We start from the raw sequence: 23,485 nt of genomic DNA, 5'->3' as shown, positions 1-23,485 counted from the left end.
ACATGTGATGGTTATGGTTATGTGATGAGGGAGGAGAGAGAGAGAGAGAGGAGAGAGAGGAGAGACTGCAGTTTTATCGTCTATCAATCACTGTGTTATTAAGGCACAGTGTGGAGTCAGGCTGAATGATTTTAGAAGGAACATCTAAATACAGGGTTGCCAGGTTTTGTATGTAATAAAATGGAGATAGGACATTTAGTTGCTTACAGAGGACATTCTACTCCCAAAATGGTTGTGATTATTTGCTCATTGTGACTATTCAGTGATAATATTACAACTTACTGCTTTTTTGTACATTTACATAAAGAGAGGTAGGAATTAAGGGAAAAGTACTAGTTTTAAAGGCCCTATATTACACAAAATTGACTCTTGTGAGCGTTAAGCTATGTTATAATATTGTTACCTCCTCAAAAACAAACCTGGTTTGTGTTTTGTTCCATTCACATATGCCTAAATATACAGGGTTTGTGTGTTAAACATGTGCGAATGAAACAAAACACAACTCCAGGTCTGTTTGTGAGGAAACAACATTATAACATAAATCAGAGAAAAGTGTAATATGGGATGTTTTAAGGGTGCCGGTTGGTCTGAACAACTAAGTTAGTGGGTTTTGTACACATAAGATGCCAAAGACATGGGGATTTATTTGTTTGCAGTGGATAGTGATCATTCAGATTTGAATTCTATTGGGTTTTGCAATCCTAGTTTTAGTGGCTTCTGGTTGGTCAGTTTAAACTACAGGGTTAGCACTGGGTCTTTATATGTACACAGTATAGACCAGAACCCATGGAGAACAGAAAGTTATTTTTTACAGTGAACTATATTATATGAAGTACATTTTTGCAGCTTTTGCTAATTGTGACCTTTTAGATTTCAGCTCATTTGTGTTTAATTTTAACAACCTACAAAAGTTTGGAGGATACAGTACTAATACTACACTAAAGATTTTGTACATCATAAGACCACATCAGATAGTTATTTGTTTTTATTGGATATTATATTAAAGGAACTATATGTTGCATACCTACCTTATAAAAAGGGTTTAGTGTTACAACTGAGCCTGGGTTGCCAGTGCTGCAGCAGATACAGGATGTATACAGTTTTTTTCTCAATATATAAACAGGTTATGCCTTATGTGAAAGCTCAGAAACTTCAAAATTCACTCACTAGCACTCATTCATGATTGGCTGCAGGTGCTGGGGCTTAGGTAGTGAGGATTCAGATCAGAGAGAGGCATTTTAGGTTTAAATCAGCTGGATTTCAGCATTAAAACTGGCAACACAAATGGGAGACTCATGTGGGGCCAGTTTTCTGCTTTCTGATTGGATAATTGTCTAGAGAACCAAAACACCAAATTCCAGAATAAATAAATGGGACATCATGCCCAAAAGCACTTAGCATAAATAAATGGGACATCATGCCAAGACTAAGAATAAACCAGCATTAGAATTGTTATTAAATAATTATTGGAGCTATATTTGATTTTAACATTATAACAGGTCAAGTCTGAAAAAATGTAAATATAAAGTTTACATACAGACCCCGTGGAGACAGGAGTGTTACTTGCTTTACTGTTGACGTTATGTAAACCAAGTTATTGCTGCTTTTTTGATCATTAAAATCTTGCAGAGGTGGATTGAGTCTGGTTGGTCAATATATGCAGGAGCAGAGAAGCGGAGTGGTCTCTATGGAAATGGCTTCCGTCATATCGTTCTCCATCAGCGGCTCTGGGCATGTTTCAGACACAGACCCTTGACAGCAGCACATAAGATTGGCCCTTCATGAGATTGCCTGCTTTCACAATCTGCCGCACATTGAACCAACACACTGTTTTATCATAGTATCCATTTCACGAGAGCTTTTTAAGCTTTTATGTCATCTTATGATTCTTCACAGTCAATATAAAGGTGGTGCTTTGATGTTGTTTGTTAATATCTAGAGTTGCATCTGCAGATGTTTTAGACTTGATCAATGCAAACCAATGATAATTTTAAGGTATTATACTTTATTTATTTTCCCATGGAGAAATTATTTTTTATTTGACCCATCCCCATCCTTTGTGTAGTGGGCGAATGGCTATGAAGATTTTGAAAACTCACACTGTATGCAAAATTTTGATTTTAAATTCCATAAACATCGATCTGTGTCCCCAAGATAAAAATGTTCCAAAAATGATTTCTTTTTCTAATAACTTGTAAATTGTAATGCATATTTGTTCTTGATTGCCATAATGACCAAGTTGTTATTTTGGTGTTTTGGTTCTCAAGATGATTATCCAATCAGAAAGTCTCCCATTTGGGTGGCCAGTTTCAGTGCTGAATTCCAGTTGGTTTAAACCTAAAAGGTCTGTCCGATCTGAATTGTCACTACTTAAACCCCAGCACCTGCGGCCAATCATTAGTCAGTGTGAGTGCAGCGTCTAAACAGGGCCTGTCCATATATTGAGAATGAGAAAAAAACTCAATCCCAATCTCTATATTCATCCACTGGCAAGTTGTGGTTGTAGTTCTTTTTTTAAATAGTTCCTTTAAAATTAGGTATAGTTCATTGACTGTATATATAAATGGACATAGCTAATCCGCTAGCCGCCACGTTCCACATAGGAAGCGAGCATGGAGCGGGCCTCCGGCTCCATCAATTCCAGTTCCCTTTACATTAGAAAAAATGTCACCCCTGTCTTCGTAGCTGCTGCTGTCAGGCTTGTCATTTCAGTCTTAAAATGTCCGTACTGACCTGCTCTACATGATCCTGGTATTTTTATTTTGCTTTTGTGTCCGTAACTTCCCCTTGGTCTCTCCCGCTAGCGGTGGCAAATGTTTTGATTGACGGCGTTGCTTCCAAACCAGCGGTGCGGGCAGGAAGGGGCATTGCCTTCAACAGCTTCGATCCAGATTGGCTCTTTGGTTGCTATGATACAGGTGGTCGGATTTCTTAATACGGATTTTGGCTCCAAATTTGCTCCTATAACCGCTAGCCTCGATGAGCTTCTTTTGACTAGAGCCGAACGCTATGGGTAATGTCACACTCCCTTAGTCCACTTCTTTATGCAGTCTATGGTATAGTCTGATCGGAACTAAAATATCTGTGTCTAAACCGATAAAGTCAGATCTGTGCATAGCATCTTGATTTATCTCATAATTCTTACATCCTACTGTTTTCAATGTCACTTCTTACACCTCCCACTGTTTCTTAATCATGTTCCCACCTGTTGCTTCCTGTGTCGCCTTCACACACTGTTTTATTACCTGAACCTCCCTGCTCCTACGCACTGAGGCTCCTGCACTCTGCCCAGACACTGCTCAGAACTGGATCAAATATGCATGAGAAGTCATTTGTTTTCTGGTCAGTGGCTCACTGAAAAATGCACTGCAAAAAATTATTTTTGGAAAAAAAAATCAAATTGCAATATGGTGGTATGAATGTGCAACATAATTTTTAAAAGTTAGATTCTGTTCAGAGTGCACATTGTAAACAACTTCAGGAGCATTAACCTTTGAGGAAAGAATGAAATATGAAATGATAAACTAATACTAGATTCTCAAGAATTTCAGAACATATTTGTAGAGGTATAAACTACAGGCACAACAATTTTTCTATAGTAAGATGATATTTTGTTTTTCTGTGATTGGATTATTGAGATTTGGATTCAACTGTGAATTTCAACTGAGATTAGTTAAAACGACCTGAATTCCAATTATTATGCAAATTATATTATGCAAAATCATCTCTTGTGAGCTTTAAGCCATGTTTTAATGTTGTTACATCATCAAAAACAGACCTGGAGTTGTGTTTTTCATTCACACATGTTTGAGTAACCCTTTATTGTAAGTCTGAGTATATCTTCAAAGCTTAAAATGCTCTGTTCCACCTTGTGATGTCATAAAACAGCAGTTTTCATGCTTTCAGCTACCTTTTGCCTTTTCATTTAGTAGAGTCAAATCTAGGGCTGAAATTATCCAAATAACTTGAGTGAAGGTGTTTGAAGTTTAAAAAAATAGTGGAGCACTTCCTGTATTACCTCATGACATCACAAGGTGGAACAGAGTGTTTTCAGTTTGAGAGAAGAACTCAGCCTAAATATGCTGTGCAATATGCATTTATTTTTTCTTGTTTTTTTGTAGTTTGTTATTTGATAACATTTGAGCTGTAGTTGGTCAAATAATTAACTTTACAGATCCTAGAACTAACTACTAAAATGTTTAATTGTTCTGTTTATGTTTTGCTGGCCACAATATTTTACAATATAGTTCACTTCAAAAAATAGTTTACTGTGATAATGCTGCTTTAGGAGTGTTGTGTCAGTGGCATAAAGTAGCTTCAATATTAATGTTTATCGTCTATAGTTACTTCAACAATGTATCGCACTTCAGAATATGTTATCGTGACAGGCGGAATGTTCCACAATATGACGTTGAATTATATCTGTTTGGAGACAAGCGGGTAAGTCAACTAGGCCAAGTTACAAGTTAGATCTGTGGAAAGAAGACTCCACTCACTGTAACAAAGCATGGGGGTACTCAGAGTTTTAGACAAATCTTAACCACTCAGTCATATTTAAAATGGTTGTTTATCTCTGTGGTTGAGTGGTTGTCATTAAACAGCTCTGTTAAAGCTGTCTCGCCCCTTGTAAACACACTAGAGCCTATGTATGGAATGGTACCAGTGCAGGCATTTTGTTTGCAAACAGTGTAAAGGTAAAAAAAAAAAATCTGGTTTCATGTCTTTTTAAGCCAGTATATGAACCTTTATTACAGTGTCCTCATATGTGCTTCTTTTTCCTGGAGTTTCCTTTCTTTCTCTCCTCAGAGTCATAACAAAAGGAGCAGCATGCCCGGCCTCATAAACAAGGAGAGCAGGAGCGCTCTGCCCCTCAGTGTGTCTGACATCACGAGCTGTGTGCGCGGCTACACACTCGCCATGACCGCCTCCATGACCTACGAGAACATCGAAGATCACACTATAGAAGGCATGTGGGCCTCTGTCTCTCTCTGACCTCCCTCTGTCTGTCTATCTGTCTGTTCATCTATCTGTCTATGTATCTATCCATCTCTCCTTCTCTCTCTCCCTCCCTTTAGAGACCATTTGAGGTTCTTGCCATAGAAGGCCAGAGTGCTTCCTCTGTCTTTCTCTGATCTCCCCCATTTATCTGTCTATATATCTATCTATCTGTTGATCTGTCTATCTATTGATCTATCTATCGATCTATCTATTGATCAATCTATCGTCTGTCTCTGATCACCATCCCATATATTCCCATATATCTATTCCTACTTCTGTTCATCTCCCTCTCTTTACAATAGAGAAACTTTGCCATAAAAGGTCAGTTCTCTCTCTCTCTTTCTCTCTCTTATTTTCCCAATTTTCCTTCCCTCTGTCACTCTATCACTGTATCTATCTATTTATATATTGATCTATCTATCTCCTTTCACCCCCTTGCCCCATCTCTCGTCATCCCTCCTTTTAGACAACACTGAGGACCATGCCATGGAATGCTTGCTATTTCAGATTGTCCTCCTTCTTTCTCTCTCCTCCTCTCTCTCCCTCTCTCTCCCCCTGCTTACGTCTTTAGAGCACATAGAAGGCCAATATGCTTGCTGAGGCATACTCCATTGCTCCCTTTCTCTCTCTTCTCTCTCTCTCTCTCTCTCCCACTCTCCCACTCTCCCTGAATCTGTTATCCGCTCTATATATCGCTCCCCTTTTCTATTACTCTTTTGCTTTCGCTCACATCCTCCATCTCTCTCTTTGTTCTCCTCTTCCTCTATTTCATCACACTATAGAGCATATAAAAGAGCAATTTGCCTGCATATTGCATATTGTCTGCTCTTTCTCCCTCTCTCTCTCTCTCTCTCTTTTTCTCTCTTTGTCTCTCTATCTCTCTCTTTCTCTGGTTCTGATTGTGCTCTATCCATCTACCGCTCCTTCTACTTAAAGTTTAACTTGTGTAAGAGAGCTTCAGCCAGAGCAATGCCTTCAGTTACCTTCACCCTCCAGGGAATGTTGATGATATTAGCTGAAATGTATCAATGGACAGTTTGGTTGAATTTATGAATTTTCTGGAGAAATTCTGCCTCCTGCCCTCATCTGAGAAACGTTGAGGGCATCAGCACATATTGAATCTCATACAATAGTGTGTGTCCCTGTGCCCTGCAGGTATCTTCATCTACCCTCTGGAGGAGAATGCCATTGTGGTGGGCTTTGAGGCCATGATCTCCACTCAGATCATCACTCTGCAGATTAAGGACAAGGCAAAGATAGAGGACTGTCACCCGGACAGCTGCAGCACACAGAACGGAGCTCTCCAGAGCTGTGGAGGTAAAGCACATTCTGTTTATCCTTAGACTTTTATTTTTCATTTAAAAATATGACTTTAATCATTGTTGAGTCTGATTTCCAACTCCTGTCACAATGTTACAGTGGTTCCTAACCTGGGGAGTGGGGTCCTCATGAACTGTTCAGAGGGTCAGGTTAACAATTATAGGATGTGTATATCCTACACATTACAATTGCATGTGATGCATTTATGGGGGGCACAGTTTTGGATTACAAGCAGGATAGATCCGCTAATATTTAGAAACTAATTTTCTGGTACCGGCGGGGGCACGACTGTTGGTTTTGTTATGCAGCCATGGGATTTAAAGAGGGGCTATTACACAAAATTGACTTTTTGGAGCATTCTACCATGAAACAATGAAAAAATAACAAAAAAACAATGAAAAAATAACATTTAATATGTTGTTTTCATCGAATAAAACTTTTTTTTCAAAACGATAACAGGTAAGACAGTCATCTGAAATATATTGTGTTAGTATAATAGAAGTAATTAAATATTTATATTAGATTATATTAGATTATATAGACATTACTATATATTTTTAATTTAATTATATTTCTGTTTTGCTTGTTTTTCTTCCCCATAAAAGTAGTAATGTACTGTATTGTGTAGCTTGTGCAATATTTGATTTGTGTCATAATTGTAATCCATTACCTCTGCCCCCTGTCTGCAGGACACATAGTTCTGGATGAGGATTTGGAGCGGACTGTGTTGGTGGTGAACCTTGGCTCTATTCCTCCAATGGAAACGGTGCACGTTCTGGTGAGCACCTCCTCGGAACTCTGCACTCTTCCCAGTGGAGGTATCCGAGTCTGCTCTCCCCCAGTCTGCACCCCCCGAGTCCAGAGGACCATCAACGAGGAGCAGGGCCTGTCTCCAAACTTCTCCAGGATGTAAGTCACATGGTTCAAAGGCTGGCTAGTGTTGGATTAGAGGTGATTACTATCCATGGGGTTGAACAATATGGCAAATAAATAAATACATTTTTTTTATATGCAACAACCGCAGATCTGATTTTATTTGAACAAAATAAAATGGCTTTCAATACTGATTTCATGAACATACACTTTATAGACTTTTAATCAGTGCATTTTAACAGAAATTTATTTAGAAAATTAATACAAAGACCCAGTTTCTTCCTTCAAAGTATGAACTCCAAACCACATGCTTCTTCAGAGGATTGGCTGTAGACCTCTCCATTAAAAAAGAGCTAGTATCATTTTGAAGAATGATGCAATTTTTTCATTACTTGACACCCTGTTGAGTCAATCATTTTTTGGTTTATTCGAAAAATTATGTCCAATATTAAAATTAAGACAGTTACTGCTTTATGCACAATTACTGCTTAAATGTGAGCTAAAAACTAGACTTTTGCTTACACAGACGGGACCGACAGACCAGTGCATCGAGCCCTCATGACCCCATGCCCAGCTGTCCTCCTCAGAGCCTGGCTGCGCTGCTCGAGGAGGAGACCATCAACTCCATGGACTATGAGTTCAACTTCCAACTGGAGATCAGGGCCCCCTACCTCCTCGCAGGTCAGACTATTCAGTAATCAGACAGAGCTGTCCACTAAAATATACACCAAACACAAATATGAACAAGAAAGGAAGATTAAAACAGGTTCTTAATCTTAATAAAAGAGAAGTTGGGGAGGGATTTATGGCTCTGCAGGTACAATAATAGTAGAACTGTGGTCTTTGGAGAGGTTAATTATTGTATTTCAAATAGTAAAAATTATTGTTTGACTAAAATTAAAAAAATTAATTCCAAGGCGCTCCAATGGATGGAAGCTGGTTCAGCCCCGGTTTTAGTCCTTGTTTAGTCCTGGTTTAGTCCTTGTTTAGTCCCTGTTTCTCCTCGTTCTAGAGTATGTTTGAGAGTATGAGAGATACATGCAGGTTTTAGTCCTTTTTCCTTTTAGTTTTCTGGACATGGTTCAGTTCTCCTTTAGACCCTGTTTAGTCATGTTTTAAACCTAGTAGCCAAATATTTTCTTAGTTGAACTTGGAGTGCAAAATGTGCGTACCACCCGGTCATAGTATTATAGAGTACACTGTAAAAATTGCCCTGCTCCTCTTTGGTTTCTGATTCCAAAGTACCAGAGATTTTGGACTATAGCGCGCACCTAAATATAAGCCACACCAGCTAAATTTGAAAAGAAATTAAATTTTGTACAGATATAAGCCACACCTGAATATAATCCACAGGTTTTCATGTTGTAACATGAGACATTTACACAGAAAGCTGGTACATGGAAGTTTTTTTATTTTTTTTATTTAAGACACGCTTTTTTTTAGACTGTGCCTGAAAATCAGCAGTATGGCACTAACACGCCATCAACACGGGATGAACATACCTGCATGTTTAGAAAATAAAACAGCACCAACACTGGCCATCTGCTTTTATTTCCTCTGAAAGCTTTTGTCATCTTTTTACATTGACTAAGTTCTTCCCGCTGCTGCTTCCAACGTCGCACCATCGGTTCATTGATACCAAGCTTACATATGGTGGCTCTATTTCCTTCTTTGATGGACAGATCCATTGCCTTTATCTTAAAAGCGGCATCATTTGTATTTCTTCGGGTTTTCTATGATGATGGTGTGTGCATGATGCACAAAATGACAGTTCAAAAACAAAACTAGTGTATTCTTCAGCACATAATCTTTGCACACGTCCGTCATTTTTTTTGCGTTTACTGCTCGAAGGAGCCACCTGGTGGCCGTTAGCCTCACCGTTCAAAGCGTGGGAAAAAGTAGCGGCTTATAGTTTGGAATTTACGGTATATTTCTCCTGATTGTGTTCTTTGTTTCCTGGTTCAGGTGTGGAGAGCCCGTCTCATGCCATTCGCGCTGACGCTGATCCTTTGGCACGTTCTGCCACCAGTGTGGTCATCACTCTGGCCGATAAGTACACCTACGACTGCCCGGTCACTATCCTCATCTATCCCAGTGGTGAGTCTGACCATTGCAAATCAGCTCAAATAGTCTCTGCTAGGACTGCACAATTTTGGAAAAAAAACTTTGAACTTTGAATTGCGATTAGATTTACAATATGGGTTTTATTAGTAGCAACAACAAAAGTCCAAAAGACATCTGAAATTTTACCTCAAACTAATGCAAGAATCCCATTCTTTTGGTACATGTTTGTTGGTCTAAACTACAGAGGACCATCTATTGTCTAAATAATTGCAGCCTTTACCATTTTGCAATTGTACCAACTCAAATTGCAATTTCCATTTAATTGTGATGTATTGTGCAACCAAAGTACCTCTCACAGATATTTTTAGAGATTTTTTTTTTTTTACTATTTCAAGGTGGACTAACTTTTCTGGTGTGGGGCCCATCACCTGTTCAATCTGATAATTAGAAGCTCTGTTCAATTAAAAGTATTTTTATTGCTCAAAAACATGCGTTCTTGTGGTGAGCGAGCGCGCTTCTCCACAGATCTGACCTGTAATTTGATTGTCTCCATAGAAGTTGATATGTTTCATGCCATCCTGTGGAAGATTACAGACAAAGCACTAAAATCTCCATAGAGACAAGCAGGTGGTGGTTACTTAGTGCAGGAACAACTGCTGTATTCTCCTGTGTAATAACCATGGAAGCAACTGTCAGATGTGGCCTGAGATAACTTTCCTAACTCATTTCTAAGAGCTATTTTGTGTGCATTACTTCTATATGTTTCATAACTGTCAGACGGCTTTGTGCTCCAAAGCTGTCAAAACAAGCAAAAGCGAAAAACAACAAGCTGCTTTGTGCTGCATAACATCTATGGATATTTTGGGAATTCATGATATTGATATAATTTTCAACATTTTAAATCTTTCTTCACAAACTGCCACTTAACTGAAGTAAAACTATGATAAATATTTACCACAGGTACTATCCCACCAAAACAAATTAACAATTAGAGAAACATAAAAAGCTGTCACATGCACTTCTCTCAGCCTTGTCGACTTGAGTCTCTGCTATTATCAAATGGCAAAGGCTGCAATTATTTAAAGAATAGAATGTCCTCTTCAAAGAACAAAATGGGTAACCTGTGTGTGTCCACCGATCTGAGGGGTGGCAGTTTGAATCCTGCTCTCCACATAAATATCATTGGTTGTCGTGGGTCAGATTCATTGACACAGGTTGGCGATGTTATTCCAGCTCCCACAGATGGATGCTGTCATCGTGTCCTTGGGCAAGACACATAACCCACCGCACCCCCCAGTGTTTGCGTACACTGCTGTATGAATGTGTCAATGAGTGAGTGGTTTCTTGATGTAAAGAGCTTTGGGTGACTTGAAGGTGGAAAAGCGCTGTATAAAAATGTGACCTTTAGTTTAGACCTCTGCAAACATGTTCTGAAATGGGTGGGATTCTTGGATTATTTTACTTTATATTTCTTTTAAGTTAAGTTTACAATGTGCACTCTAAACTAGTCAATATCAATACCGAGCCCAATACCACAATGGGATTAGTAAACACTCTTTATTTAGACTTTAATGTGATTTTCAACATTAAATGGAAGTACTTTCTTTTGCATTATCATGTGACCTTATATGTCTGTGGTCCATGGGCGTATACTAGTCTATGTGGTCTTATACTTATTCTGATACAGCACAAAATCATTTAAAAACTATTCAGGAAAGGTTAGTTTCTGCCCTGTGAATGTGACTTTTTTAGTATTGATGCCTGCTCAAGTATCTAATTTTAATACGAGTCTTGGTATCTGGATTGTATCTGATTTTTGATACTTTTCACAACTCTACTCTGAACAGAATCCTGCTAACACATTCCAATCATATTTTTCTTCAAAATAATGCCATTCTACCAGTAACCCTCCTATGTTTATTTTTGCTGAAGGTGCCAGTGGTCATAAGAGTGTGGGCGGTCCAGTCGTTTTCCCTGTCCATTCTCCTCTGGTTTAAGCTGCTCTCTGCTGTTTTAACCTTGGATTGTTAGCCTGTATTTTCCCACAGGCAGTCCAGACCCAAGTGCTGCTGACACAATAGGTTTAATATTGAGGCTTTTCTCACCAGACCCAAGGCTAGACTCCACTGTACAATTTGGTTTGGTCTCCAGCCGCTGTAGCTTTAGTCACAGGATTAACTCTTCGCATTGGTACAAAAGGGAACCTACTGAGACGCAGTAATATAGGAGAAAGAGTGGACTGTTTCAGTTGCTATTATCCATATCAGTAATGTAATTAAAGAGTTAACCAGGGGACGGCAATATGTAGGAGAGTCTCCCAACTGCTTGTCTGCATGGAGATGTTCCTGCTTTGCCTGAAATTTTCCACAGTCTGACATTAAAAGTATCTGTCTTGCTTTTTATTTAATTAACCGTGATCATCTCCACTGATCTGACCTGTAAATTGGCATGGGGCTTCACTGCAATACATAAAGCAAAAACATCTTCATAGTGACAAGCAGATAGTGGTCCATCTGGTAAAAAGATTCCGCGTTTCACTTTTTTTTTTCACTTAGAGATGTATGGAATTAATGTGTATTTTTTCTCAAACATTCAAAATATTAAAAAATTCTACTAGTCTTTGCCTGATCCTGGTATAGTCCTTTTTTGGGATTTGATAAATATTGTCTAATAAATAAACCATTTCACTTTTTTATAGGGGCTTACGGTGTCAAATGGTGTATCTTAAGAGAATATGTGATAACTGATACATCAACATTCCCTGATGCTCACTGGAGGCACTGCTCTGTCTGAAGCTCTAGTATTCAAGTTATCTCAGCTTTATTTTAACACAATCTAAAAGACCTGACTGACTTGGAGCTACAACAGGTGAGCTGATTTGTGCTGACAAATAACAACGAAGTTAAATCTGTCAATTGGACAAATCTTGTAGGAGTGAAGACGTTTCGCTGCTCATCTAATCCGCTTCTTCAGAACTAACTCGGAAGTCACCAAAACGAAAGTGCGGGTTTGCAGCTTTTAGAGGCTAAAGTGGGTGGGTGGAATAAGGTCAATAGTGCAGCCAACCGAAGAAATTACTGCAACTAAACTGGTAAATAGGCTCTGCACGCCAGCTAGCTCACTGTTTCTCAGAGCTAACAGTCATTTTTATTAAAATTAGAATTGCATAAAATAAACAACTCTACAACAAATCTAATATGCAGAATACTTCAGTTTGTGATGTTCTTTTAATATTTATTATGCCTCAAAAAGCGTCCTCCAGTGAAATATTCATTTTATTTGTGTAGTTTTTAACATGTTGTCAGTGACATCCACCCGCAGCTCCCTGTCCCCCGCCCGATCTTTAAATATTTATAGATTTTAGCGTGACTTGGCAAAAACCTCATGAAATTAAACAGGAAGTAGTGACATTAAGGTTGCCGGTCGCTGTTCTACAGAGAGCCTATTGTAGCTTTAGTTAGTATTAGTGATAATACCATGATATAATGAGGTAACAAGCAAAATAATACAAGCTGTATGTTCCTTTAGCCATGCTCATTCAAAACAACTGTCTGTCTATGTCATGTTTGTTACAGTGAAGTTAAATATAATTAAGTGCCCAAATCCCCGCGTGTCCTTCATGTCTCTGAGCTCATTTTGTTTTGTGGATGCTCAGCTGTGAAAAGATTAATTTACACTTCAAAACAAGACCCCTTTTGTTAGAAATGCCTCTTTTTCTTCCTGTCTATCCATCTGTTTCTCTCTCTCTCTCTGCCAATCTCTCTTTTCTCCCTCTCCCTCCTCCCTCTCACTCCCGTCTCTTTTTCCTTCTGTCTCTGGCTGTATGTCTCTTCCTCCTCTCTTGAACATCTTCCTCTCTCTCTTTTCCCCCTCTCTTGTTCTCTCCCTCACAATCTCCCTCTCACACTATATCCCTCTCTCTCTCTTTCTCTCTCTTTCTCTCTCTTTCTCTGTCTCTCTCTGTTTCCTTCTCCTCTCTCTTTCTCTGGTCTGCCTCTACCTGCCAATCTCCCTCTTTTTCCTTCTTGCCGTGTCTCCCCCTCCCTCTCTTTTTCTCTCCACCTCCCCTCACACTGTCTCCATCTCTCTCTCCTCTTTGCCTCTCCCTTCTCTCTTCTCTCTCCCTCTCTAATCTTTCTCATTCTCCCCTCCCTGCCGATCTATCTCTTTCTTTCAGTCTCCCACTTGTTGGATCTCCCCCTCCCTTTGTCCTCTAATATCTTTCTCTTCTCTCTCTCTTCCTGTGTCACCCCTTCTCATTCTCCCTCATTCTCTTCTTTTCTCTCACTTGCATCACTCTTTCTCCCTCTTCATGTATCTCTTTCTCCCTCTACACCCCTCCTCTCTCTGTCTTTCTTCCTTTCTTCACTCTCTCGCTCTCCCTCTCTTCTCCCTCTTTATCTGTCTTTCTCTCTTCTCCATCTCTATCTCTTTTCCATTTCCTGCTCATTTGTGCGAGGGATTATCCGTCTTCTTTTCAAGGCCCATCGTGTTTAGCCTAATGTCGGTGTCACTTCAGGGATAAAGACGTTACAATGACAAATATTTGACTTTGTGAGAAGAAACTTTGAATGTCCCTTGCCAAATCCATAATTCTCTTTCATTCACCTCGTCTTAATAAATCATTATTACTGTAGTGTTAATTAAAGTACAATCATTGAGGGGGCAGTAGCAGCAATTCATTTGAAACCGTTTGCTATGGTCCAACGATATTCCTCACTTTCCTCATGCAGTTTTTCCGACGCAGTAAAGCTAAAACAACTAGTATGCTAACAATGCACTTGTTGGTTCTCGGATAATGAAAAGGTTTATAATTGGATGCAGACAGCACACATCGGTAAGCCTGTCACAAAAAATTACAATTTATCGTTCAGTAAATGGCAAAAGTTTCGAGCTGCAGAGGGTTGAATAAATCACTCCGATGACTCATTATAGATATAAACTAACTTCTGCTTTCCCAATATGGCAAACCAAATGTTGCTCAACTGTGAAAAAAAATGGCATTCAGTCACTTTTTATTTACTGATCTGTCTTAACAATAACCCTGCTCCTTTTACAGTATTTTAATAGGGCTGTATGTTTATGTTTAATGCTGCTGTCTCAGAGCCTCACCAGCCTCACGTGCTGTTGGAGAGTGGAGACATGACCCAGGAGGAGTACGATGAGTTTCTGCACGGACGCAACGACTTCATCAAAGCCACAAAGAAGGACTCCAGCAACGAGAGGAAAGTGAGTGACAGCATCTCCTGTCAAACCTGCACCTCTCTGTGTAAAACCTGCACCTCTCTGTGTAAAACCTGCACCTATCTGTATCTCTGCGTCAAATCTGCACCTGTCAAACATGCGTCTGTCCATGTCAAATCTGCGTCTATCAGCCATCTCTGTGTCAAATCTGCACCTGTCAAACCGGCACCTATTTCTGTTAAAGCTGCACCTGTCTGTGTCAAAAATGCACCTGTTTCTGTCAAAACTGCACCTGTTTGTGTCAAAGCTGCACTTGTTTGTGTCAAAGCTGCACCTGTTTGTGTCAAAGCTGCACCTTTTTGTGTTTAAAACTGCACCCGTTTGTGGCAAGGCTTCACCTGTCAGACCTACACCTTTCTGCCATCTCTGTGTCAAACCTGCACCGGTCAGACCTGAGACTGTATAACACAACAGTAAACAGACATAAACAAAGAAGAGAGACGGGAGGTGAACTGCAGAAAGGAATGCTTAAAATCTGTAACTTCAAATAAAAATTACTTGATTTGAAGGTACAATTTTCTAGCATAGGGTCCAACACCTGCTTATTTCCATGGAGATGTTATTTCTTTGCGGAGAATGTTCCTTAGCAGACAAGCTGGTTGAACTAACAGGCCAAGTTACAGGTCAAATCTGGAGAAACAAACCTATTCACAGTAAGAATGCGTGTTTTTTTCATTCTAGCTACATGAGATAAAAAACAAAACAAAATTTGATTGTATTCTGTTCATGATGATGATAGAAGTTTCAGATGGAGGTGAATCTGTTGTGTGGAGAGGCAAGCTGCAGAAAGGTTGGAGGGAGTCATCCTAGGTTCATTTAACTTCATAACAACATGATCTTTGTGATTCTGTTGGACCTAATTCATTGTCTGTTTGAACTAGTGCTTGATACTTGATACTAAGGTAAAGGGCTTGATTATGGCTGCAGTGATTAATGTGAATAACTGTAGATTATCATTTGCTGACACTCTTCTTTGGACATTTTATTGTTGTATTATCTATTTTATTATCTATTTATGTATTATGTAGTTATTCTTTTAGTATCTGTAGTTTTTCTGAAGAGTACTGGAGTATTAAGTTTCACTAGTAGTTTAATATTGTTACATATCTGGGTATTGGATTTTTTGACTCTTCTCCAGATGCTGAACCAGGATGTCTATGGAGCTCAACAGTGACCACAAACCCACAAACCCCCCACTTCCGAAAGTAAATTTCTCATTCATTTTTCCCATAGACATTCTGGAAAAAATAGAGTATATTAAAAGTTTGAATGCTTTCTCAGGCATATCCAGCTCCATGGTAACCAATGACCAAAAGACCTATTTTATTTAAATTCTGCTTCTGAAACTTTATAAATCACAAAGTTATTAAGACATTTTGCTGAATCTTAAACAACTGTGTTATGGATATTAGTTGCCATGTAGCTGGTTAGCCTCCATGATGCTTTTGAACTCTTTATATTTAAATTTTGCAAGAAGTCCATTGGGAAAGTGAATGAAAAATTTACTTCCAGAACCGGAGCGGAGTTCGAAGTGGGTGGGACTGTTGAGCTCCATTGGCAGTGAGTTAGGTTGTTGTGCTTGGGTTTTTTGTCGTCTTGATTCAACCTGGTCTTGTCTCACTCATTCCTGGGCAGTGGCTGTTGTTGTGATTACTGACCACTGACCCGACAGTGGAAACAGAGCTCTTACCCATAAAATCTGTTGCTATGGCAACACTCCTGTGGCTCCACGTCCAGCTGAAGTCCTTTGACATTCAACCAGGAGAGGCACAGACAAATGAGTGAGATGCAGCTAACAGTGGAATTAATGAATCGAGAGTAGCACATAGACACAGGTTTGGGTTTCCCTGTGGAACTGGGAAAAATTTACTTGGATGTTCTAATTGATGGATGGGTCAAATGCAGAGGAAAGCAGGGCCAGTAGGGCAGGGGCCAGTAAAGTGCTCTTAACCTCTGCATTAAAGGGCTCGTATTTCACTATTTTATGATCTATGATATAATGATATTTCTTCATTCACACATGTGTAACACACAAAAGCTGCATATTTAGGCTTCTTTCAAAGAGAAGACACTCTGTTCCACCTTGTGATGTCATGTGGTAATACAGGAAGTGCTCCACTGTGTTTTTAAACTCCGTACACCTTCACTAGAATTATTTGCCAATCTCTACTGAACTAATGGTAAATATAGCTGTGAACTTGAAAACGACCACTTCATGACATCACAAGGTGGAACAGAGGATTTTGAGCTTTGTAGATATAGACAGGCTAATAATAGAGTTACTCAAACCTGTGTAAATGAAACAAAACACAACTCCAGGTATGTTTTTGAGTATAACATGGCTTAAAGCTTACAAGAGTCAATTTTGCGTAAAATAGGACATTTAAATGTGCTGGGGCAACTTGTCAGGAGCAGTGTGCGCACAGGTCAGGACCGTTTTAGCTGCAGGATTATTGTGCATGTTGTAGGCTGATGGGGGAAACCGGTGTGCCTGTAGCTACCTCACCAAGACATGGGGAAAACATGCCAACTTTACATGGAAAGGCCAGGGACTTCACATATTTTTTCTCATTTAAGCTTGAAAAGGAGTGAGAAGAAGAAAACTTATTAAATTCCACCCCCTTCGTGGCCACTAGCCTTGACCACAACGATTTAGAGTTATTGTGTCAGTGGCAGATTTTCAGTATGATCATTTATCACCTATATTTTCTTCAGCATTATATTGCACTTTAAAATTAGTGGGCCAATGCACAAGGGAAATACAGTCTTCCTAGTTGTATTTTCAATGATCAATGTTCACTGTTCACAAATGGGTTTCTTGTTTTTGTTTTTGTGTCTGAAAGCTTTTACATAATTAATTTTCCTCCTGTTTGCTTCCTCTCAGATCTAATTATGAAACATTATCTGTCTGTTCATAGGTGGAGGTCATTCGCAAACGTCTCCACAAAGATATCCTGCACAATCCGGTGGTGATGCTGAACTTCTGCCCTGACCTGAAGTCCGTTTGTGCCGATCTGAGAAAAGTCCATGGAGAGTTTGTTTTCCTCATCGACCGCAGCGGCAGCATGAGCGGAGTCAACATCAACAGAGTTAAGGTATTTTGAGCCTGTGTTTAGTAATCTGGAATCAGATTAGTGCTCTTTGTAATATTCAGTTATCTCTCAGTCTTGTCACCATCTCCTCATCTGTGCCTCCAATGAGAGCCTTCGTCACCGTACATGTCATCACAACAAACATGTGCCTGACCATGCTCTGCTGTCAGATCGTGCTAGTGAGCAGCTGACTTTTTTCATTTGTGTCCATATGGCTACAAGACAGTGCTAAATCCTACATTAAGAAAATAAAATTGGAAAATGAAGCACTGTATTTTCCAGACTATAAGTTGCACCAGCAAAAAAATGCCTAATAATGAAGAAAAAAACATATATACGTTGCACTGGACTGTAAGTCCAATTTTTGGGGAAATTTATTTTACAAAATCTAAGACAAGGAACAGACATTTTATTTTTAAATGCAAGTTATAATAACAACAATAAAATAGAGAACAACAGGCTGAATAGCAGCTAAAGTAACACATAGACAACAATAGATATTAACAGATATGCTACGCTGGCTGCCGGCGTGTCCACAAACACGAGAGACACGAAAGTTCTTTTCACTGATGTTTAATGTGGTCTTACGTCTTCATCACAGTTCACACTGTAGAACTAGCAAACACATCAAATATAACATCAGCTCTGGCTCATATTACATATACATATAAATGTATAAAAGAAAACGATTACATACACACATACGAGTACATACATACATACATACATACTTACATTTTCTTACAGGTATTACAAATACAACAGCACCATCTAGTGGTCAAACAAGTGAACTGTAACATGTATAATCAACTGTTACATAACACATATGTAAAGTACATGAAGCATAGACAACAAACTGAATACGTCTTTGGTATGTTAATGTAAGATTTGAACAGTTAATCAGATAACTAAAGCATAAAAGATAAGCTAACAAGTTTACTCTGGATCTCACTCCAAATCACGAAATCCATTGAATTCTTCATCCTTGGTATCACTACTGAACAACTCCGCCTGCTCCGGAAGTATATGGCTGTCACACTGATAAACAAGCCTAGAGTGTCCTTGTGCAGTTGTCAGGGTGACAGTAACGAAGATGTGAAATTATATATTGTAATAATTTCACATATAAGTCGCATCTGAGTATAAGTCGCAGCCCCGAACAAACTATGAAAAAAACTGCGACTTATAGTCCGGAAAATACAGTAGTACGTTATAGTGGACTTGTACCGGTGGTGGTAAAAACGGGGGATGATCGGAGCAATGACGTCTGGAATACAGGGGAATAAAGATTACCCAAACATCCATGAACCACGCTAAATACAACATCGAGTGTAAAATGAGAAGGAGAAATGTCTATAACATGGTTAAACGCTAAATAGTCGATTTTACATAATAGGTCTCCTAAATTATAATTATCAACTAATTCAGTATCAAATAATCGTTATCTGGACCATACCTGATTCCAAATCGTGCCATGTGCTGAGAAATTAATGCTTTTCAAGGTTTATTTTAGCAATAAAAAACATCATTCAATAAATGCAAGAAATTTAATGCCATACTGTGGAACATTCCAGGCAAAGTGATAATATCTCCTGGAGACAAGAAGCTGGTGTACCCTCTACCTGAAAAGTTACATCTAAAGTTGCACCTATAGACACCAGACTTTTCAACGTAGTACTTAACAATATTTTGACAGATGATACTGAAGTATTTGTTGATATCTAACTCTAAACCTGATTTAAGTTTTAACTCCAAAAAATGAGCCGAAATGTGAATTCATACACCAATTTTCAGTTACATCTAGTTTACAAAAATACTAAATAAGGTAACCAAAACCATCCATCCATTTTCTTCCGCTTATCCGGGGCCGGGTCGCGGTGGCAGCAGTCTAAGCAGGGACTCCCAAACTTCCCTCACCCCAGACACGTCCTCCAGCTCCTCCGGTGGGATCCCAAGGCGTTCCCAGGCCAGCCGAGAGACATAGTCCCTCCAGCGTGTCCTGGGTCTTCCCCGGAGCCTCCTCCCGGTGGGACATGCCCAGAACACCTCCCTCTCTGTAATTTATTTTGTAATTAATGTCAACAACAAAAAAAAGAAGAAATATAACTGGGATTTGTATCCCATGCCTCAAATATGTGAACCACAGCTTCTTCCCTTTTTGTCTAATCCAAAAGTGAAGCACAATCTTGATAATTTTGTGTCATGAGATCTTGTGACACGACACCTTAACCTATCCCTAAAAACTAGTCATATGTTTGTTCAGGAAAGTAAACTACAAATTGATTATTCTAAATGTATGTTTTTTCCCTATTTCCCAGTGTCTCGCTGTAATAGTGTCTTGTGTGTATTCAAAGCTGTCTTGTGTTTGTTCCTTTACTGCTATGGTTAGTGGATATTATTGACCACTGAACCAACAGCTGCCTCACAAAGACGCTCATTCACTGCTTGACCTCCTGTAGTTGTTGCTAGGCACTAGATCGTCCATACACAGGTAACTAGTGTAACAGAGCACTCCAAGGATCCTTCACTCAAGGAGCACTTTTGTACCACCTGGGGATACTTCATTGACTTCACTGTAAGAAGGAGTTTGTGTATTGGATTCAGAATTATGACACTATAGTTTTTATTAACACATTAAGTAGGGCTGGGGTGATATGGAGCCGTTTTCCTCATATTGTCTTATCGTAATTCACATTTTTTATTTAATGCTCCTGTCTGCTCAAACACAGATACTTTTTTCCCACTCACTTGTTCATTTGTTCAGTCTTTGTAAGGCTCTGAGTGAGTGAACTTTCAGAGGAAGAACCTGACTTTTCCTTTAAAAACCAATAGAAAAATCCATGTACACTTCGTAAATTGAAATCGTGGTCTGGCTCCAAGAAAATAGTGAGATTTTTAACCACACTGCTCACCTCTAACATTATGTCAGTGCTCTTTCTTTCCAGCTAGACATTGTTTTAGTCCTGGATTAGTCCTGGTTTGAGCCCTGGTTTAGTCCTAGTACAGACTTGGTTTGATGTTGTTTTAGTCCTGTTTTTGTCCTGATGTAGTCTAAGTTAGATCCAGATAGAGATAGACCAATATATGGCTGATGTATTGGGCCGATATTTGCATTTTTTAGCGTATCGACCTTAAATATCCAACAGAGGCCAATATTTTGTTTCGACAACCTATCCGCCTTAAGAATACGCATAAAGCTTTTTTTGAACAGATGTCCCTGCATAAAATGTGACTGCACTGCTCTTTTGTAGTTTGTAGTAAAACAAGGCTGTGAATGAGAAGATACTGAATTCAAATTAGATAATCGACCCTACATATCATCCAAACAATATCGGCAAACCTTAACAGCCATCGCTTTCTCTAAGTTTAAAACAATATCAGTATCTACATCTGTCAATCTCTAGTTCCAGGTTTCGTTTCAACTAAACTTTTAGACTTGTTATAGTTGTTTCTCCTTCATTTTACTCTCTCTTTGTATTTAGAGGGATTCATGCATGTTTATTCTCGTGCATTCAAGATGTCATTGCCCCCGTTTTCACTGCCACTGATATACACCCAATGCTCTTTACTGCTCCAATTTTATTTTCATAGCCATTTCAGTTCAAATGAAAAATAAATCTGCTACTCACTGGTGTTCTCTATAGGAGCGGCCGACAACTTTACTGCCTTTGTTGTGATGATGTTTACAGTGACGTCAGCTCCCATTGGGCACCATATATTTTCAACGCCAAAGTCAGCGGAATTGTTTCTTTTATTAACTCGTTTTAGATCACAGGTGTCATAGATAGGAACTATTTCGCAGACAAACGCACAATATGTCTTCTTTAAGCCCTACCTTAGTCCTGCTTTAGTCCCGCGGTTTTATTCCTTGTTTATTCCTGGTTTAGTTCTGCTTTAATCCCATTAAAATACAGCGTGTGTTTTTTCTGCCTGTGTCTGGGCTCAGAGCCAGAGATCATTTGGACAGAGATGCAGAGGTGTCTAATCGCTGATCTTTCAGGAAATCCTTCTGTAAATATCAACTCCGCATTAAATATTGGATTTGCTCTTTTTGTTAACACAAATTGGCTCTTTCCTTGATAAAGAAAGGCATATTTTTAAAAGGTCTCTTTCTGGGTTCTGTCCATTTCTTTCTCACACTTTTATCCCCCACTCTTTTAGCTTTTGGACAAAGTACATTAGCCGTATAGGACATTTAATACCTCATTAACAAAAGCCTATTTTTAAGCAGAGGATTTTTGCCCGTTACTAATATTCAGGAATAGTTTTGTGACTGGCAGGGAAATTATTATCTAAGGGAAAGTATGTCTGTACAAAGAGGCCTCTGTTTTTCAAATTGTAGGGTGGACTTGTGGAACAGGGAGGGAGGATCGATGAATGTGTCAATCTAAACCAATTGTATAAAAAGTTCAAAAGAATGAGTAATGTGATTTGCTAGAATGAAATAAATTAAAGGGTCTGTTTCTGTAAAAGGTGCACAATATAACTTTTCTATTTCTGCCTAGATATTTTTGATTTGCCTGGAATGCTCCACATCATGGCATTAAACTGGTCGATCTGGCAGCTATTCAATTAAAGCAGCTTAAAAACAACCTTGAAAAACATGCCTCTGTCCAAATCTCAGGCGACCTCGCTCACAGTCAAAATGTATATGTGGTATTTCCTGCTTGTCCCCATGGAGTTAGATACATTTAAATCCATACTGTGGAATATCTCAGTTTCATAGTGCACCTTTAAGTCAAATTGTCTCGTTTTGTCTTATCTCATTATTGAAAACATTAGTAGGATTTATACAAGTTTTGCTTCGACTTGATCCTTTTCTAACGATTTATTCTCATCTCAACACATCTCTTAAAAAAAGATTAATGCATTACTATGTATATTTTTCCTGCCTCTCTGTTAATTTAATGTGCTCTTTGTTTCTCCCTCAGGACGCCATGGTGGTGATTCTGAAGAGCCTGGTGCCTGGGTGTATGTTTAATATCGTGGGATTCGGTTCTACGTTCAAGTCCCTCTTCAGCACCAGCCAAAACTACGAGGAGGTAAAGCTGATCCACTCACTTCAAAAGCCGATTTCTTCAATAGAAATGTGTTGCTTTGATGTGGTACTTTGATATAGTATGTATATCAAAATACATATAGTATATATGGTATAGGACCTATATATATAAAATATGTCAGTTTTTTGTTTTATGTTCAAAGGGAGTAGAATTAAGTGGAAATGTGTATGTAACAAGCATAGATTAGAGTTTTGCTATTATCTGGGCATGATAAGCCTTCTCAACCCTTAAACTGAGATTTACATGGAAAGATGTAATGGCAAATTTCTAGATAGGAGAGAAAGAAATCCATCCATCCATCCATTTTCTTCCGCTTATCCGGGGCCGGGTCGCGGGGGCAGCAGTCTAAGCAGGGACTCCCAGACTTCCCTCACCCCGGACACGTCCTCCAGCTCCTCCGGTGGGACCCCAAGGCGTTCCCAGGCCAGCCGAGAGACATAGTCCCTCCAGCGTGTCCTGGGTCTTCCCCGGGGCCTCCTCCCGGTGGGACATGCCCAGAACACCTCCCTAGGGAGGCGTCCAGGAGGCATCCTGAGCAGATGCCCGAGCCACCTCAGCTGGTTCCTCTCAACGTGTAGGAGCAGCGGCTCTACTCCGAGCTCCTCCCGTGTGACCGAGCTCCTCACCCTATCCCTAAGGGTGCGCCCGGCCACTCTGCGGAGGAAGCCCATTTCAGCCGCTTGTATCCGCGATCTTGTCCTTTCGGTCATTACCCAAAGCTCATGACCATAGGTGAGGGTAGGAACGTAGATTGACCGGTAAATCGAGAGCTTCGCCTTCCGGCTCAGCTCCTTCTTTACCACAACGGACCGATACAGCGACCGCATCACTGCA

General features: G+C 39.5%; 1 protein-coding gene across 1 annotated transcript in view; it reads left to right on the top strand.

The window, feature by feature from the left end:
- The first annotated feature begins 4,827 nt into the window (after positions 1-4,827).
- The window catches only part of vwa5b1 (von Willebrand factor A domain containing 5B1), a 46,469-nt gene continuing 27,811 nt past the window's right edge, over positions 4,828-23,485 (top strand). The window contains exons 1-8 of the mRNA XM_055223116.1: positions 4,828-4,966; positions 6,154-6,315; positions 7,008-7,227; positions 7,718-7,872; positions 9,157-9,288; positions 14,360-14,484; positions 17,418-17,594; positions 22,523-22,633. Coding sequence (XP_055079091.1) covers positions 4,828-4,966; positions 6,154-6,315; positions 7,008-7,227; positions 7,718-7,872; positions 9,157-9,288; positions 14,360-14,484; positions 17,418-17,594; positions 22,523-22,633 — 1,221 coding nt within the window. The remainder of the gene's footprint in view (positions 4,967-6,153; positions 6,316-7,007; positions 7,228-7,717; positions 7,873-9,156; positions 9,289-14,359; positions 14,485-17,417; positions 17,595-22,522; positions 22,634-23,485) is intronic.

The sequence above is a fragment of the Periophthalmus magnuspinnatus genome, chromosome 7 (genome assembly GCF_009829125.3).
Source record: "Periophthalmus magnuspinnatus isolate fPerMag1 chromosome 7, fPerMag1.2.pri, whole genome shotgun sequence".
Taxonomy (NCBI): domain Eukaryota; kingdom Metazoa; phylum Chordata; class Actinopteri; order Gobiiformes; family Gobiidae; genus Periophthalmus; species Periophthalmus magnuspinnatus.
The sequence above is the reverse complement of the archived record's forward strand: the minus strand, read 5'-3'. Positions and strand labels throughout refer to the sequence as shown.